A 19361-nucleotide genomic window follows, 5' to 3' on the forward strand; every position below is an offset into this window, starting at 1 on the left:
TTGAAGTTTGAGGCTTTATTTGATTTTTTTTTTTAAGATGCTATATAGTCAAACAGGATTGGTCTTTACGGCATAGGACTAGTTTATACCACTATTCAGTTTTCCCCAGATAGACTGCTATTTTTATTTACATACAAATCCCCTCCCAAAACAAAAACAAACAAAAAAAAAAAAAAACCACATTTTCTGGCTGCTGTTACCCAATATTCCAATTTAGAGCTTTGACAGACAGTGCCCAAGACATCCAGGAGACAAAACTCCTACAATGTTCTAGTCTAGCAGCAATGTTTTAATTCCATCCACCAGCTCGCTTGTTATGCCACAGTATTAGTCATTGGCTGATAATGAGAAGGCAACATGAGATGACACACTAAATAAGTTAAATATGCATTAAACATCTCCAGATAAGTTTAGTTTCAGTTTGACCAACCAATGGCAGTGTAGCTTGGGTCCCTCAAAAAAGATAGCTGAATGCTCATCTTTGCCCTTGGAAGGGCACAAGTCATGCATACACACCCTCCCCTAACAGCAATGATTTGTAGGCTACACATCACAGAGGGTTCTTTCCAGCACTGCAATCTTTCACTCAGGTTCCAGGGAGCTGGTAACACGTACACAGAATTGAAAGACACTGACAGACTTAAATTTTTATAAGCAGCATGGTGGCTTCATATAAATTTTACAGATGCTGTTATCAGCCCCTCCCCGTCCCAGTCTGGTTCACCACACTGAGAAGGGCCAGCTCCAGCAGCAGAGGGAATAATGTCTTTTCATAATGACAATTTTTGTCTAAAAAGAGATAACCCAGCCACATGTACCAAGGTCTAAAAATGTTTAAAATGACATTTACATTATGCCGTTAAAGTATTAATCATGATTTTCCTTCTTTAATCAAAAACATTCTCTTCGATTGACCACTGAACATTTTTCTTTTTAAGATTATGTTATGTTATACTGTATTTGTGCAGGGATAAATTTAAAGGCAAGAACCGTGAGATGTCATACATTATATTTTTTTTTACATTGCTATTTTTTTTTTTTTTTTTTTTTTAAATCTCATGATATGGCAGATCCATCAATCTGGTTTAGAATCCTCAGCATGCTGCCCCCTACAAGGCGACTTTTCCTATAATTACACCAATGATGAAGAACAAAACCACCAGAGCAAGTAGTCGGGTGTTGAGCCCTTCCTCTTTGACAGTGGCTGCTGATGCAGACATAAGGTTACTTGTCTGAGGGGTCTTCCTCATCCGCAGCCCATCTTCCTCCTACAAGCAGGAGGAATACAACCTTTTAAAAAATGCAAATTACAGAGCACCAGAACTCTAACAACAGTACAAGGCCTTTAATTGCAGGGAGCATTATATTAACAGCATGTCAAGAAGGCTCGCAAAAGAGGCAGGTAACACCAAAGGTGAACAGAATCAGAGGAGACAAGTCAAAGCAGGAAATTAAGTGATACACCAGTATGGCACAAATCATGTATCAAACCAGATGCTGGCATGTTTCAGCAACACCTGCATCAGGGGGTGACAAGATCACATGGTTAGGAAACCACAGAATTGCGATTCAGAATTCTCTGGTCTCAGCTCCAGATGCTGGTGTTGCCAAAATACAGCTGTGCTGGGTTTGATACACGAGATGTTTAATGGTTTGTGCCATAATGGTGTATCACTTGATTTCCTACTTGGATTGGTCTCCTTCGATACTATTTACCTTTGCCACCATTTCAAAAAACAAGCCATGGTTCAACAGTTTAAGTTGATGAACTCAATTTATCCTCTAGGTAAACAGGATGCCTCCTAAAGGAAGCTGAGTTGCCTTTATTCTCTCATTCCAAGTCCAATTGAAAGGAAAACATACAGCAGCTAACTATTAAAAGGTTGACAAGAGATACATAAAAAGAAACTGAGGGCCTGGGTATTGACTAGTACAGAATTTTAATATGCTGATCTATCTAGAACTGTACAGTCAAAGAGTGAGATGACCAAGACAGCAGGAGGTATCTTGAGTGCAGTAGGTGGTAGTAACACACAACTAATGGTAAGCTTTCATACCTAAAGACATCCTTAGATAGATTAGTGTTAACAGGGGCCAAATAGGCAGACTGGATAGGCTAAATGGTTATTTGCTGATTTCTAAGTACTATATTCTCTCCTCTGTTGCCACCCTTGAACAAGGCTCAGAGATAAGAATGTTGTGTATTATTCCCACTGTCACCTCTTATACAGTGGGTGGGGGAGGGGGAACATTAGCTTGCTTGCTTTCCTCAAACCAGATTTGGGAAGCTAGCTAGTTATATTCTGCTGTACATGCAAAGGGGAAGACAGAATCTTTGCAAATCAAACAAATATCAAAACTAAAGACCCTGTTTACTGAGCAGCGCTAAGGGTGCACTAGTGTGTTTAGTGCATGCTAAAAACACTAGCACACGCTAAACACACTAGTGCACCCTTAGCGCTGCTTAATAAACAGGGTCCTAAATTTGCACTGTGGAAGTTTTGTTTTAAAAATATCGTTATGTAATGCAAATGTTTCAATTCTCCCTCTTAAGACTACCTACAATAGCAAAGTAAAGCGCCACAACACAGAGCAGATACACTCATTGTAGAGAGTACTTAGGACATCGACAGTTCAGTAAGCGAATGCTACATACCTGTAGAAGGTATTCTCCGAGGACAGCAGGCTGATTGTTCTCACTGATGGGTGATGTCCACGGCAGCCCCTCCAATTGGAAACTTCACTAGCAAAGGCCTTTGCTAGCTCTTGCGCGCCCATGCGCACCGCGCATGCGCGGCCGTCTTCCCGCCCGAACCGGCTCGTGTTCATCAGTCCCGTATGTAGCAAGACAAAGACAAGGGAAGACACAACTCCAAAGGGGAGGCGGGCGGGTTTGTGAGAACAATCAGCCTGCTGTCCTCGGAGAATACCTTCTACAGGTATGTAGCATTCGCTTTCTCCGAGGACAAGCAGGCTGCTTGTTCTCACTGATGGGGTATCCCTAGCCCCCAGGCTCACTCAAAACAACAAACATGGTCAATTGGGCCTTGCAACGGCGAGAACATAACTGACATTGACCTAAAAACTTATCCAACTAACAGAGAGTGTAGCCTGGAACAGAATAAAACATGGGCCTAGGGGGGTGGAGTTGGATTCTAAACCCCGAACAGATTCTGAAGCACTGACTGCCCGAACCGACTGTCGCGTCGGGTATCCTGCTGCAGGCAGTAATGAGATGTGAATGTGTGGACAGATAACCACGTCGCAGCTTTGCAGATCTCTTCAATAGTGGCTGACTTCAAGTGGGCCACTGACGCAGCCATGGCTCTGACATTGTGAGCCGTGACATGACCATCAAGAGCCAGCCCAGCCTGGGCGTAAGTGAAGGAAAAGCAATCTGCTAGCCAATTGGATATGGTGCGTTTCCCCACAGCCACTCCCCTCCTGTTGGGATCAAAAGAAACAAACAATTGGGCGGACTGTCTGTTGGGCTGTGTCCGCTCCAGATAGAAGGCCAATGCTCTTTTGCAGTCCAATGTGTGCAGCTGACATTCAGCAGGGCAGGAATGAGGACGGGGAAAAAATGTTGGCAAGACAATTGACTGGTTCAGATGGAACTCCGACAGGGTGAGTGCGGAGGACTACTCTGTTATGATGAAATCTGGTGTAAGGGGCCTGGGCATACCATGGCCTGAAGCTCACTGACTCTACGAGCTGAAGTAACTGCCACCAAGAAAATGACCTTCCAGGTCAAGTACTTCAGATGGCAGGAGTTCAGTGGCTCAAAAGGAGGTTTCATCAGCTGGGTGAGAACGACACTGAGATCCCATGACACTGTAGGAGGTTTGACGGGGGGCTTTGACAAAAGCAAACCTCTCATGAAGCGAACAACTGAAGGCTGTCCTGAGATCGGCTTACCTTCCACACGGTAATGGTATGCACTGATTGCGCTAAGGTGAACCCTTACAGAGTTGGTCTTGAGACCAGACTCAGACAAGTGCAGAAGGTATTCAAGCAGGGTCTGTGTAGGACAAGAGCGAGGATCTAAGGCCTTGCTGTCACACCAGACGGCAAACCTCCTCCATAAAAAGAAGTAACTCCTCTTAGTGGAATCTTTTCTGGAAGCAAGCAAGACACGGGAGACACCCTCTGACAGACCCAAAGAGGCAAAGTCGACGCTCTCAACATCCAGGCCGTGAGAGCCAGAGACTGGAGGTTGGGATGCAGAAGCGCCCCTTCGTCATGTGTGATGAGGGTCGGAAAACACTCCAATCTCCACGGTTCTTCGGAGGACAACTCCAGAAGAAGAGGGAACCAGATCTGACGCGGCCAAAAGGGAGCAATCAGAATCATGGTGCCCCGGTCTTGTTTGAGTTTCAACAAAGTCTTCCCCACCAGAGGTATGGGAGGATAAGCATACAGTAGACCTTCCCCCCAATCCAGGAGGAAGGCATCCGATGCCAGTCGACCGTGGGCCTGAAGTCTGGAACAGAACTGAGGGACCTTGTGGTTGGCTCAAGATGCGAAGAGATCTACCAAGGGGGTGCCCCACACTTGGAAGATCTGGCGCACTACTCCGGAATTGAGCGACCACTCGTGAGGTTGCATAATCTTGCTCAACCTGTCGGCCAGACTGTTGTTTACGCCTGCCAGATATGTGGCTTGCAGCCACATGCCGTAATGGCGAGCCCAGAGCCACATGCTGACGGCTTCCTGACACAGGGGGCGCGATCCGGTGCCCCCCTGCTTGTTGATGTAATACATGGCAACCTGGTTGTCTGTCTGAATTTGGATAATTTGGTGGGACAGCCGATCTCTGAAAGCCTTCAGAGCGTTCCAGACCGCTCGTAACTCCAGGAGATTGATCTGTAGATCGCGTTCCTGGAGGGACCAGCTTCCTAGGGTGTGTAGTCCATCGACATGAGCTCCTCACCCCAGGAGAGACGCATCCGTAGTCAGCACCTTTTGTGGCTGAGGAATTTGGAAGGGGTGTCCCAGAGTCAAATTGGCCCAAATCGTCCACCAGCAAAGGGATATGAGAAAACTCGTGGACAGGTGGATCACGTCCTCTAGACCCCCAGCAGCCTGAAACCACTGGGAAGCTAGGGTCCATTGAGCAGATCGCATGTGAAGACGAGCCATGGGAGTCACATGGACTGTGGAGGCCATGTGGCCCAGCAATCTCAACATCTGCCGAGCTGTGATCTGCTGGGACGCTCGTACCCGGGAGACGAGGGACAGCAGATTGTTGGCCCTTGTCTCCGGGAGATAGGCACGAGCCGTCCGAGAATCCAGCAGAGCTCCTATGAATTAGAGTCTCTGTACTGGGAGAAAATGGGACTTTGGATAATTTATCACAAACCCTAGTAGCTCCAGGAGTCGAATAGTCATCTGCATGGACTGTAGAGCTCCTGCCTCGGAAGTGTTCTTCACCAGCCAATCGTCGCGATAAGGGAACACGTGCACTCCGAGCCTGCGAAGCGCCGCTGCTACTACAGCTAGGCACTTCGTGAACATTCTGGGCGCAGAGGCGAGCCCAAAGGGTAGCACACAGTACTGGAAGTGACGTGATCCCAGACGAAATCGAAGATACTGTCTGTGAGCTGGCAGTATCGGGATGTGTGTATAAGCATCCTTTAAGTCCAGAGAGCATAGCCAATCGTTTTGCTGAATCATGGGAAGAAGGGTGCCCAGGGAAAGCATCCTGAACTTTTCCTTGACCAGATATTTGTTCAGGGCCCTTAGGTCTAGGATGGGACGCATCCCCCCTGTTTTCTTTTCCACAAGAAAATACCTGGAATAGAATCCCAGCCCTTCTTGCCCCGGTGGCACGGGCTGGACCGCATTGGCGCTGAGAAGGGCGGAGAGTTCCTCTGCAAGTACCTGCTTGTGCTGGAAGCTGAAGGACTGAGCTCCCGGTGGACAATTTGGAGGCATGGCGGCCAAATTGAGGGTGTATCCTTGCCGGACTATTTGAAGAACCCACTGGTCGGAGGTTATGAGAGGCCACCTTTGGTGAAAAACTTTCAACCTCCCCCCGACCGGCAGATCGTCCGGCACGGACACTTTGACCTCGGCTATGCTCTGCTGGAGCCAGTCAAAAGCTCGCCCCCTGCTTTTGCTGGGGAGCTGTGGGGCCTTGCTGAGGCGCACGCTGCTAATGAGAGCGAGCGCGCTGGGCTTAGCCTGGGCCGCAGGCTGTCGAGAGGGAGGATTGTACCTACGCTTACCAGAAGAGTAGGGAACAGTCCTCCTTCCCCCATAAAAACGTCTACCTGAAGAGGTAGATGCTGAAGGCTGCCGGCGGGAGAATTTGTCGAAAGCGTTATCTCGCTGGTGGAGCTGTTCTACCACCTGTTCGACTCTCTCTCCAAAAATGTTGTCCGCTCGGCAAGGGGAGTCTGCAATCCGCTGCTGGATTCTATTCTCCAGGTCGGAGGCACGCAGCCATGAGAGTCTGCGCATCACCACACCTTGAGCAGCGGCCCTGGACGCAACATCATAGGTATTATATACCCCTCTGGCCAGGAATTTTCTGCACGCCTTCAGCTGCCTGACCATCTCCTGAAACGGCTTGGCTTGCTCAGAAGGGAGCTTGTCCACCAAGCCCGCCAACTGCCGCACATTGTTCCGCATGTGGATGCTCGTGTAGAGCTGGTTGGACTGAATCTTGGCCACGAGCATAGAAGAATGGTAGGCCTTCCTCCCAAAGGAGTCTAAGGTTCTAGAGTCCTTGCCCGGGGGCGCCAAAGCATGCTCCCTATAACTCTTAGCCTTTAGGGCCAGAACCACCACACCAGAGTCGTGAGGCAACTGAGTGCGCATCAGCTCTGGGTCCCCATGGATCCGGTACTGGGACTCGATCTTCTTGGGAATGTGGGGATTAGTTAGAGGCTTGGTCCAGTTCGCCAGCAATGTCTTTTTTAGGACATGATGCATGGGTACTGTGGACGCTTCCTTAGGTGGAGAAGGATAGTCCAAGAGCTCAAACATTTCAGCCCTGGGCTCATCCTCCACAACCACCGGGAAGGTGATGGCCGTAGACATCTCCCGGACAAAGGCTGCGAAAGACAGACTCTGGGGAGGAGAAAGCTGCCTTTCAGGGGAGGGAGTGGGATCAGAAGGAAGGCCATCAGACTACTCGTCCGAGAAATATCTGATGTCCTCCTCCTCTCCTCCCACGAGGCCTCACCATCGGTGTCAGACACAAGGTCATGAACCTGTGTCTGAAGCCGTGCCCGACTCGACTCCGTGGAAACACGGCCACGGTGAGAGCGCCGAGAGGTAGACTCCCTCGCCAGCACCGGCGAAGCTCCCTCCACCGACGTTGTCGGGGAGTCTTCCTGGGAGGCGGCCGCAGCCGATGTCGGAGACCTCACCCTGGGCAAAGGGCCAGCCGGCGTCTCGCTCGACGGTACCGGTGGCGCAATCACCCCCGGTACCGGAGAAGGGCGCAACAGTTCTCCCAGAATCTCTGGAAGAACGGCCCGGAGACACTTGTGCAGAGCGGCTGTGGAGAAAGACTGGGAAGCCGATGCAGGCGTCGAGGTCAGAGTCTGTTCCGGGCGTGGAGGCGGTTCCGGGCTGTCCAAGGGGGAGCGCATCGACACCTCCTGAACAGAGGGTGAGCGGTCCTCCCGGTGCCGACTCCCTCAGCGACCCAGAGCTCTCGGTACCGAGGCGGGAAGGAGACCAGTGTCGATGCTTCTTTGATTTCTTCAAACGAAGCATGTCACCGGAGCTTCCCGGTACCGACGAGGAGGACGTAGAATCCAACTGTCTCTTCCTCGGGGCCGAGGCCGAAGAAGGTCGGTCTCGGGGGGGGGGGGGGGGGGGGGGGGGGGGGGGGCTGTACCGCAGGAGCCCTCAGGGCGGGAGGAGACCCACCCGAAGGCTCACTGCCACCAGCAGGGGAATGGACAGCCCTCATCTGCACTCCAGTCGAAGCACCACCGTCCGACGACATCAGCAACAGCGGAGGTCCCGGTACCACCGACGCAGCTTTCCGATGTCTCGGTACCGACGATGCAAAGGGTCGAAGCCTCGATGCCGAAGACTTTGATGCTGTCGACGTCGATGCACTCGATACGTCCCGTGCTGTTGTCAACGAAGAGCCCGAGAACAACACGTTCCACTGGGCCAATCTCGCTACGTGAGTCCTCTTTTGTAAAAGAGCACAAAGACTACAGGCCTGCGGGCGGTGCCCAGCCCCCAGACACTGAAGACATGAAGCGTGCCTATCAGTGAGCGAGATTACCCGGGCGCACTGGGTGCACTTTTTGAAGCCGCTGGGAGACTTCGATGACATGGGCGGAAAAATCACGCCGGCGAAATCAAACTTCGCGATGATGACGAAAGGCACCAAAAATAAGGGAGAGAAAACCCGTACCGAGGCCAAAAAAAGGCCGATCCCGAAAGCGAAAGGAAACTTACGCTGGGGGAAAACTGGACACACGGGAAGGGACAAGACCGAAAGGTCTCTCTCTTTTTTTTTTTTGCGAAATCGTGAAGACGCACGAGGGTCAACTTGAGGGGCACGAAACGGCGGCAAAACACGACCATCCCGAGCGCGGACAAAAGAAGACTGACGAACACGAGCCGGTTCGGGCGGGAAGACAGCTGCACATGCGCGGTGCGCATGGGCGCGCGAGAGCTAGCAAAGGCCTTTGCTAGTGAAGTTTCCGATTGGAGGGGCTGCCATGTACGTCACCCATCAGTGAGAACAAGCAGCCTGCTTGTCCTCGGAGAACAAATAGTTTAAAGCTACAAGGTAATACGAGGCTATTCCACTCATGCCTTAAATGCTTTGGGCAAGAATGATGCTGCACTCAAAATTAACAAGCACTTAGTAACAGCTTTCAAGCAGACAGTCCTGTTGCTTATCAAAAAAAAAAAAAAAAACAAAAACGCAACATTACCTTAAATTGTTTATTTTCCTCTCGTAACCTCTGAATTTCGACTTGGAGCCTCTTATATTCCTCCATCACTCTCTTAACTTCAGAGTCATCCAAATTAGAACTTAATGATTTGGACATTGTGGAAGATTCTGTCTTTGTTGCACTCGTAGATATAATTTTATTAATTTCTACATCATGCTGTTCAAAATAAAATACAGAATGAGCTGGAAACAGAAATCTCACGTTTTTAAAAAGCATTAAGTTGTTGCAGAACATCCGCCTATGAATAAAGAGGCGTGCAAGCTTCTCCGTTTTCATATATTACTGTTTTATTTTTGGCCCTGCACGTCTCTTCCTCCTCTGGGCTTTAGCTCTATTGGAATTTTTTTTTCACCTGTGCTACGGCACATAAGATTCATTTACAACAATCCAGGAATTTTTCCTTATTTTACATTCCTTCTCAATTCATTCAGCCCAGCCATTTGTGTAAAATAATGTCAGACCATTATCCAGATAAACCCTCAGAGTTATTAACCAAAGTACTTAGCAGGGGGAGGGGGGGGGGGGGGGGGGTCACACACCAGGGCCTGCAATTACTGTCCATAAATCCGACCACTAGGTGTTGCCATTGTGCAATGACTAGGACTCTCCTCTCCAGGGGCTATAAACACTGCCTTGCATGGGAAATGGAACACCTGACCCAGGAATTGAATCTAGGTTCTCCATGTGATCCTGCAACTGCATTGCTACTGAATAACAGGCTGTTCCATACACTGCAACAATGTACAGCCTAACTCTACTCGCTACTCTTTACTATGTATACTAGACAATATCATTTGAAGAGATGCCATCATTTTATCCTCGTATCTGTTTAGTGTCATTGCTTGCATCCTCCATTTAATTGAAGAACAAGTGTAATATATAGAGCAGAAAAGCTTTTCTGAAAATGTTGCAAACCTTTGTTAGGAAATTCATCTCTAGAGAGCACAATGGTAGTGCAGTTCCATTGCTTGTTCAGCATTTGGTATCTAAAGAACCAGCCAATCAATCATTTTTCACTACATGCCAATGATTGAGGGTGAAAACATACTGATCCATAAAATATTGACCACCTATGCATTGCCCACATGAGCTGCATTTTCAATTAAAAGTGAAAGGCCCTACAGCCTCCACCAACATTCAGGAATTCTGTAAATAAGCTCAAATTTCAAAAATGATTACATGAAAATTGCACAGTAAGATATGGAGAGGGAATACAAGAATCATTGAAATGTGGTAGTAACCATCTCCCAGTGGGCTCAAGAGTTACCGCTACACCTATAAGAAACAAATTTAAATTGGTCATTCTGTACTTGAATTCATTCACCAATGGACCTTTAACTTTAGCTCTAGCTCAGAAAATCTATCAAGGTTTCTAAGTATGTGAATATTTGATGCTCTAACTTAACCACACCAGTGGAGAACAAGAACTAGCGTTATTTGCACAACTGCTCTTGTGCACGTACTAGATTCTGAAAACTAGCACCATGTAAAAATTGTTATCCAAAAGTAAAGCGATTAAAATAAAAAAGTAAAAATATCAAGGTACCAACAGGATAACAAGGACAGGTTGTGATGCTGGTTCATATTGACTAGTACTAAAAAGCACTAGTACTGTACAAACTACCTCAATTATCTAACTTAGGAGAGAACAAAACAAATGCTCTACTTACAGGTTTATCATTTTCTGTCGGTAGCTCAAACACGCATCTTAGTTTAGAATCCATAAGTTCCTCTGGCTTTGCTTCTTTCCACTGAAATATTTAACACACTGTAATCAGCCTTGCAAGCAGATACTCTGCCATGTTCATTTCCTATAGAGGATTAGGTTTACTGTCATTGTAGGTGGCAATGAAGAATGTTTGATACACTTTATAGAATAGACCATGTATGCTGTGGTCTCAATTGCAAACATGTTGTGGATGACACATACCTAGAACTAAACTACTGCAAAATCACGTATTTACACTGGAGGCAGGGCGAATTCTATGCATTGTAGGAATTTGCACAGAGTTCTACACAGGATCCAATCAGCAAGTGGCAACTGACCATATCTTCCCCCCCTCCCCGGGGTACACAAACCCTCCCCTCCTGTGACGTGCCCCAGCTTACCATCTCTCCCCCCCCCCCCCAACACTTTCAGTTTAAAGGAAAGAGGAGAACAACTGCATGCTGGAAATGTCCTCCTCCTCTGCAGAATCTGAACAGCAGGACTCTAGGGCAGTGGTTAGTCCTCAAGTGGCACACAGCCAGTCAGGACTTTTGGATAATCACAATGAATATTCAAGAAATTGCATACCATGCTGTCTTATAGATATATATGCACTGTGGATATCCTGAAAACCTGACTGGCTGGGAAGGCCCAGGGACTGGGTTGAGAAGCACTGTTCTAGTGTCCCCTGCATGGTTCAAATTTCCTTTTCGTATGTCCAATATAATAAAGCCTACATGGACATATAATACAATATACCACCCTTTCGCTGTTACAGATCGTCTTAGCTTTTAAATAGAAAGGCTTGCCAGAGCCAGGGATGGGCACCCATGTAGTATCCATAGAGAACTTACAGTAAACACATCGATCACAGGGCGAATGACGGCCATCAAAACTGTTTAAAGAAGGTCGCTTCAACAACTCACCCAGGTTAGGCTTATGGCGGTATGCTATTTTAGGGCGTTCACTGAACACTGGATGTACAGACATGTGCCAATATTTATGTATTAGTCATCTGATTTGAGGAGCATAGTGGGAGAAAGGGAGCACACATGCTAACTGATTGACCATAGATGCCTGCCTTGGAGAAAATAACCAAGGTCTATGCTCATAGCACGCTCTTTTATACACTTTTTTAAGGATTCACATAGGATATCCCCGCTGTCTGAATCTTTCCATCATATCAAGTGCCTGAATTTTAAAGTCATGGAGAGATGTACACAACCTCCTAAGTCTCAAAAATTGCCCGACAGGAACACCCTGTCGTAATGCTCTGTGATGGTAACTCATATAATGTAACAAGGTGTTCCTGTAGATAGAAGTTGATAAATCACCAGACTCAGCTCAGATGATCTTTATATCAAGAAACTCAATTTCATGCTGTGCTATCCGAGAGGTAAACTTGATATGCAGATCAACAGAATTGAGGGTATCAATAAATCTACCTAGTTCACTTCTTGATCCCTGCCAAAACATAATGATATCATCTATATATCTCTTCCACAACAGCACATTACTGTACTGGGAAGAGGTATATACATGAGTTATCTCAAAAAAAGTCATGTAAAGACATGTGAGAGAAGGCGCGGCAGTAGCCCCCATCGCAACCCCCCGCTTCTGTACATAAAACTTATCTTGAAATACAAAATAGTTGTTACAAATGACCCAGGTGAGTAATTGGAGGAGTACCACACTTTTTGCTTTACAAATAGAAGTTTATTCCAAATAGTAGTTGGCCACCTGAATAACCTTATCCTGGGGTAAATTTGTGTATAAAGCCACAACGTCCAAGCCCACCATAAAAAATTCCTCATTACTATCAACATTTATACTGACATGATCTAACAGTTGAATAAAGTCTGATGAATCATGAACATAAGATTCAGCCTGACTAACAAAGGGTCGAAGAACCCTATCCACCACTTTTGAAAGTGGCTCTAAAACCGAGTCCCGTGTAGAGTGATGCACTTGGGGTGCGGAACTCAAAAGAGAGATACCGGATAGGAGGGGAGAGATTAGTAAGCTTGACTCAGGAGAGAGACCTTGGGGTGCGTGTTGGTGTCGGAAGATCTGAAGGTGAAGAAACAATGCGACAAGGCGACGACCGTGGCCAGAAGGATGCTAGGCTGTGTAGAGGGGCATAACCAGTAGAAGGTGTTGTTGATGCCCCTCTACAAGTCGCTGGTGAGGCCCCACTTGGGAGTATTGTGTTCAGTTTTGGAGTCCGTATCTTGCTAAAGATGTAAAAAGACAAAGTGCTGCAAAGAAAAGCTACGAAAATGGTATGGGATTTGCGTTGCAAACCTTACGAGGAAAGAATTGCTGACCTCTGCGGGAGGTGGTGTAGATGAAAACGGTAATGGAATTCAAACATATGTGGAACAAACACAAAGGAATCCTATTTTGAAGGAGTGGATCTACAGAATCTTAGCGGAGATTGGGTGGCAAAACCGGTAACTGGGAAGCAAAAACAGTGCTGGGCAGACTTCTACTGTGTGTACTCTGATCGTGACTGAATAAATATGGATGGGCTGGTATGTAAATTTTAGGGGGCTTTGACGTTAAACTTCAGAAATTTTAGTACAAGAACAGTGCTGGTCAGACTTCCACGTTCTGTGCCCTAAAAATGGCAAGGACAAATCAAACGGGTACATGTATAAAGTATTGCGTACCATGTATGAGTTTATCTTGTTGGGCAGACTGGATGGACCGTACAGGTCTTTATCTGCCATCATAGAGTATGTTACTATGTTATGCTAAACTCTCACTAAACCCCTTCTCATCTACAAATTGTCATAGCTGCACAATAAACTATTTTCAATGTACTGGTCTCTTTCCCCTGGAACAGCTTGCCATCATACATAAGATAAGGATCAGACACACCATTTAAGAAGTTTAACTTCTTTAGAAACCTACTACTTTGAGCAGACATTCCCTTGGAGTTAATACAACCTACTTCTACAGCTTGCTGATGCTTTGATCATTGAGACATGCCTTTGACATATCCTATGCCTGACTTCTCCCTTTCCCTTGTCTCTCTCATGCAGTGAATCTGATTGTAGCAGGCTCCTTTTTTCTTTTATTAACCATAATCACTTGAATCCATCTACTCCCTTATTTTTAACAACTGTAAATCATTTTTATTCTACAAGATTTGCATAAATTACATGTATAAATCATATCCACATGATGCATGTAAATACAATCTGTTATTTCTTAGCAATATTTTGATACTTACTACTGCTTCCATATCTGAAGTATCAGGTGGGGCAAAAATGGACTGAACCATGAACTTGTGTTTGCTCTTCTCATTCGGGTCATAGTCAAAGGGCTGCAGCATCACTAATAGAAAGAAAATAAATATATCAGAAAGCATCATTTTGCCTGGAGGATAGGATCAGCAGCTACTTTGGTTCAGTTGTCATTCAAATTAAGGAAACAAATGCTATGGGTAAAATGCCCGATATTTAAAAAGGGAAAAAAAAAAAAAAAAAAAAAAAAAAAAAAGGATTTTGGGTTTCCATTTTGTTTACACAAAGTTAATGCAAAATTATGCAAGTGACCCGTAAAATAAATGCTTGGCAGCTTAAGGAACTTGTTTTATTAACCATGTATTTTAGCATTCTAGGGCTTGGATTTGAACAAATGAAAATCTTTCATGAGAATTAGTCCATAATAAAGAATCTGCTATAGAAAGTAGCGGACTACTCCCATAAAAGTCAACCATACGATTATATGCAGGATTTCATACATAGGCAAGTACCTACTAACCAAAACCTGCAGTATCCTATGATTTAATTTCAACTAAGCCCATCCAGGGTAATTTAGCATTCCCAGCAGGGGGATCGTCCACCACCTTTCATAGATGGGCCTCTAGTGGGATCCACTACCTATATCATGTGGTGACAGAGCGAGGGGCCATAAAATCTTTTGAGGAGTTAAGTGAAAGAGGGTGGCAGAGCTGGTGGTTGGGAGGTGGGGCTAGTACTAGGCAGACTTATACTGTCTGTGCTAGGGCTGGTGGTTGGGCGGCGGGGATAGTGCTGGGCAGACATACAGTCTGTGCCAGAGCCGGTGGTGGGAGGCAGGGATAGTGCTGGGCAGACTTATACGGTCTCTGCCAGAGCTGGTGGTGGGAGGCGGGACTGGTAGTTGGGAGGCGGGGATAGTGCTGGGCAGACTTATAGGGTCTGTGCCAGAGCTGGTGGTTGGGAGGCGGGGATAGGGGCTGGCCAGACTTATACAGTCTGTGCACTGAAGAGGACAGTACAAATAAAAAAGTAGCACATATGAATTTATCTTCTTGGGCAGACTGGATGGACCGTGCAGGTCTTTTTCTGCCGTTATCTACTATGTTTAATACTTTTCACATTCACAATACACACAACCAAGATTAAATCAAACATACAGTTGACAACAAAATATAAAGCAACAGAACCAAGTGCAAGTACAACTAGATGCATGTTTACAGGTGAGTCCTAATCACTTTTTAAATTTCATGCCTCATAATAGTTCCTTCTTTTTGTGCTGTTAACTCAAAAACAGTGAAATGACTGACTTGGCACTTCTAATATGATATTGGGGATAACCTGAATGGAGAAGCAGTTAGAATTCTAACCGGGCAGATAGGACACTTGTCATTTACTTATGTTCCAGGAAGAGCACTTCGTTCTGTTATGGGTAATTAGCTCGTGGTTCCCCCTTCAATAGAGCCCTAAGACAGTTACTCGAGTTAGGGCTTTTTTTCTATGTGCTGGCAGTCTTATGGAACGCTCTTCCTGAGGCATTACGGTTGGAGAGCACTCAGACTCTGTTTAAGAAATTGCTGAATGCTTATGTCAAGAAAAAGATCTAGGTGTCATTGTAATACGCTGAAATCTCCTGCTCAGTGTGCGGCAGCAGATAAAAAAAGCAAACAGTGTGCTAGGAACTATTAGGAACAAGATAGTGAAGAAGACTGAAAATACTATAATGCCGCAATCGCTCATTGGTGCGACCGCACCTTGGAGTACTGCGTTCAATTCTGATCCATTCCATTCCTAAATATTCCCTCAGCAACCGACCGCGGTCCTTCACCAGGATTTTCCTCCATGAACACCGAATTGTTAAGCACATTCACTTTATCCTCATCACTTTCCACATAGCCACTCTCAATATCTTTCAGTCTTGCAATTCCATTCCTATCTTTTCTCCAATACATCTGAAAAAGGTCTTGTCACCTCTACATCTTTAGCCATATTTCCCTCTTCACTTCTTTGAGTTTAACCCGATAATCTTTTCCGTGATCCTCTCATTATGTTCTTTTGTATTTCTTGAACAAAGCCTCTTTTGCTCTTATTTTTTCAGTTACTTCTTTGGAGAACCATATAGGCTTCCTATTTCTCGTTTTTGTTTACTTTCCTTGTGTAAACATCAGTCACCATATTTGTAGAAGCCTTTAGCTTGGACCACTGATTTTTCACTTTTCCTCCGCCTTGCTACGGCAACTCCTCCTTCAGGTAGTCCCCCATTTTACTGAAATCCAGTACTTGAGTTTTGCATGCCCGCACTCTGCCTTTGCCCTTTCAGGTGTGCGTTGATTAATGCAAGGTCTGTAAAACAAAATTTCACTGTATGATTTAGTGAGAGATTCGGGATACGATGTGATTTGTATAACCAAATCATGGTTAACTAGTGAAGATTCTGCTCTAGTGCAGTTACGTCCTCCATAAGACGATCTATAGTATGAGAAAAGAGGGGGAGGAGTTTTATTTATAAAGATTACTCAAATTTTAGCGAGAAGCAGCTCTGCAATTTATAGGGAATAGAGATTTTGGTCTTGGTCTCACATATGTGGAATGTTATCCTATGTTACTGTGGTCCAGGGGTTTTAGTACTCTGATCTTTTCCCCTTAATCGAATGTTTAGCAGATCTCAATTTGGCTACCGAGATTTTAATTTACATCCAGAATTATGGGCATCTGATTTTACAAATTCTAGTTTATTTTTTTAGATTTGATTCATATTTAGGTTGGAAGCAAATACTGGACAAACCTACACACATTTGGGGGAGGGGGGGAGTGGTCATATGTTAGATTTAGTCTGTTTCCTGTGTGCTAGTAAATTTGAAATACAGAGAAAATTCTCATAGTGCCCCAGTCAGATCACTTTTTAATCAAATGTTTTGCTGGTGAGGTAAAACAAGTTCAAAGATCATCTCTTTCAACTTTGACTAATAGGGATTCTTCTGAGATCTCTGATGTGAGGGCGAAGGTCTCATCAAGTTTAGTTGACTTAAGTGTTTGATGTGGCCGAAGATGTAAAGTGTTGGAATCAAACAATTTTAGATTCCTTAGACTTGATTGGTCCTAAAAAAAAGAACATTTGGTAGTTAGATCCTATAGAGTACCATGGTACTCGGATGACGCGAGGGTACAGAAACGTAAATTTCAACAAGTCGAAAGAAGATGGAGGAAGTACCAGTCTAGAGTTCTACTGGAATCTAGAAGCACATAGGTCTATTACTGTTCTTGCTAAAAAGAACTATTATAATAAGGTGATTGCAGAGTCTTTATCTGAACATAAAGAGCTTTTTGTTGTCATTTCTAGACCGTTGCATAAGGTCATCCAGTAGCTCAGGGAGTAAGGCCCGGATACGCTCATCGAGGGCCGACACCGGAAAAGACTAGGGTGCAGACTCCAAGACAGGCTGAAGAACTGATGGGGCAGGGACAGACACATTGGTACCTGCTGGATAGAGGGGGAGCGATCCTCCTTGCACCGACGTTTCGAGTGCTGAATCCCTCGATGACACGGAGCCCTCGACATTATGCATCAAGGTCAACTGATGACGATTGGCGTTGAGACATCTTGGTGCCAAAGAGGACGACGTTGAATCCTCATGTCATCTTGGGGTCAGGTCCAACACTGGCCAGTCCTGGGGCCCTGTCCAACAGCCAAAGTCGAGACAGGTGGCGACCCACCCGATGTACTACTGCTCCCAGTGTCTATGGGTCTCTAAGCAGCCCTGTGGACCAATGCACCCAATGCTGATGCAGTCTTCAATGTTGACGCCACCGACTTTGATGCCAACGTCGAGGACTCAGACCTGGCTCCAAAAATCTTCTCGCATTCAGCCTCTCTGGACACCTAAGTGCTCTTCTTCATACGACGACAAAGGACAAAGTAGGCAGGGCTATGGTCGAGCCCTAAGGACTGAAGACACCAGGAATAGCGCTTAAAGCTACTGGGTACTTTAGTGGAGATGGAAGGAAAAATTTCCAAAACCAAATCAAAGAACACTAAGGTGCCTGAAAAAAAGGGCAAGACACCAGAAAAAAAGTCACTGAAAGACCCAAACGGAAACTAGGCCTAAATGCAGCCTAAGACACGGAAAATAAAAGAAAAAAATAACTAAAAATATACGGAAAGAGAAGGGGACAAAGGCTTAAACAAGGCACACCAAAAAATTCTGTAAAAGTCAAAAAGGCACAAAAGCAGCCCTTCCAGACCAGGAGTGAAGAGAAACCACAGTCTTGTCCTCACCGCAGTAATTGCTCCTTCGTGGTGGGTGGGAAGGCACTCACGCATGCGTGGTGGGGCATGTCTCGTGCTACGCAAGTAGAACTGTGGTAATCGTTCCCTCACTGGGGGGGGGGGGGGGGGGGGGGAAGGCACTCGCAGCCACAATGCTCTGTAATGCTTGTTATAAGCTCCAGACTGGGGAGTAGTATCCTAAATTTCTAAGTTTAGCAGATTCAGCTATTTTTTTTTTTTTTTAAATATATATGGACTGGAAGGGAGGGAAATGGAGGGTTGGGGAGCGATGCTGTATTAAAATAATGATACATTGTTATATTTGATGTGCAAATTGAACTGTTTAATAAAAAAGATTGAAACATAAGCTCCAGACTGGGCAACGCGGTGCCGCGTTACCCACTTGTGAGAATTAATGGCCTGCTTGTCCTCAGAGAATATGTTTTACTTGATTATTTTCTTTTCTTTAGTCAGCAACACTGTTCTAAACCAATGGGTGTTATCCTTTCCTACCAGTTGGTGGAGGTAGAGAGAACTAAATTCTGCCAGTGGCATCTATGATGCTCCCTGAAACAATCCAGTATGCATCTACCCATGCAGCAGAAGGTCCCCTTGTAATGCACCCATGCCTCATTAATCACTGCAACTGCAGGATAATCAAATGAGCCAAGCAAGCGCCACAGAGTGGCACTCACTACCCTGCATATACCAGCATATAGCCATATCACGGGAACCCTGGCAATCACAAAATTAATCTTTTTTTTGAAGCACTGAAAAGGATGCACAAAGCACACCCAGATCTCCAGGCCAGGGTGTGCTTCAGAACAGCGTCACTGACTAAAGAAAAGAAAGCTATCAAGTAAGAATTTCTCCTTTCTTAGCGTCGGCTCCATTTTGTTGAACCAAGGGATGTACTGAAGATCTACTGGCCAGGGGAAGACAAGGTCCCCCCCTGAATGACGGTTCTGCCAAAGTCAAAGACAAGCCCCCCCCCCCCCCCCCAACACACAGAATGAGTAGATAAGTTCTACAGCGCTGAGACCCCAAAACGAGGATGAGGGTTAGGTTAAGAGCTAGGATTGGTCCCAAAAGGGGATCTGTGCAGGGCCTGCTTAACCATTTGGGTAGAGAGCTGAAGCCCAAAAAACTACCAGGAACCCCAACAGGACCCCCCTCCCCCCACAGATGGACCTGGGGTG

The 19361-nt window shown here is 45.8% G+C and overlaps 1 protein-coding gene across 1 annotated transcript in view; it reads right to left on the reverse strand.

The window, feature by feature from the left end:
* The window catches only part of VAPB (VAMP associated protein B and C), a 41388-nt gene continuing 22027 nt past the window's right edge, over window positions 1-19361 (reverse strand). The window contains exons 3-6 of the mRNA XM_030213563.1: window positions 13886-13989; window positions 10610-10690; window positions 8919-9095; window positions 1-1268 (exon numbers count right to left, since the gene is read on the reverse strand). Coding sequence (XP_030069423.1) covers window positions 1110-1268; window positions 8919-9095; window positions 10610-10690; window positions 13886-13989 — 521 coding nt within the window. The 3' untranslated portion in view covers window positions 1-1109. The remainder of the gene's footprint in view (window positions 1269-8918; window positions 9096-10609; window positions 10691-13885; window positions 13990-19361) is intronic.

This window comes from Microcaecilia unicolor, chromosome 8 (genome assembly GCF_901765095.1).
Source record: "Microcaecilia unicolor chromosome 8, aMicUni1.1, whole genome shotgun sequence".
Lineage (NCBI taxonomy): Eukaryota > Metazoa > Chordata > Amphibia > Gymnophiona > Siphonopidae > Microcaecilia > Microcaecilia unicolor.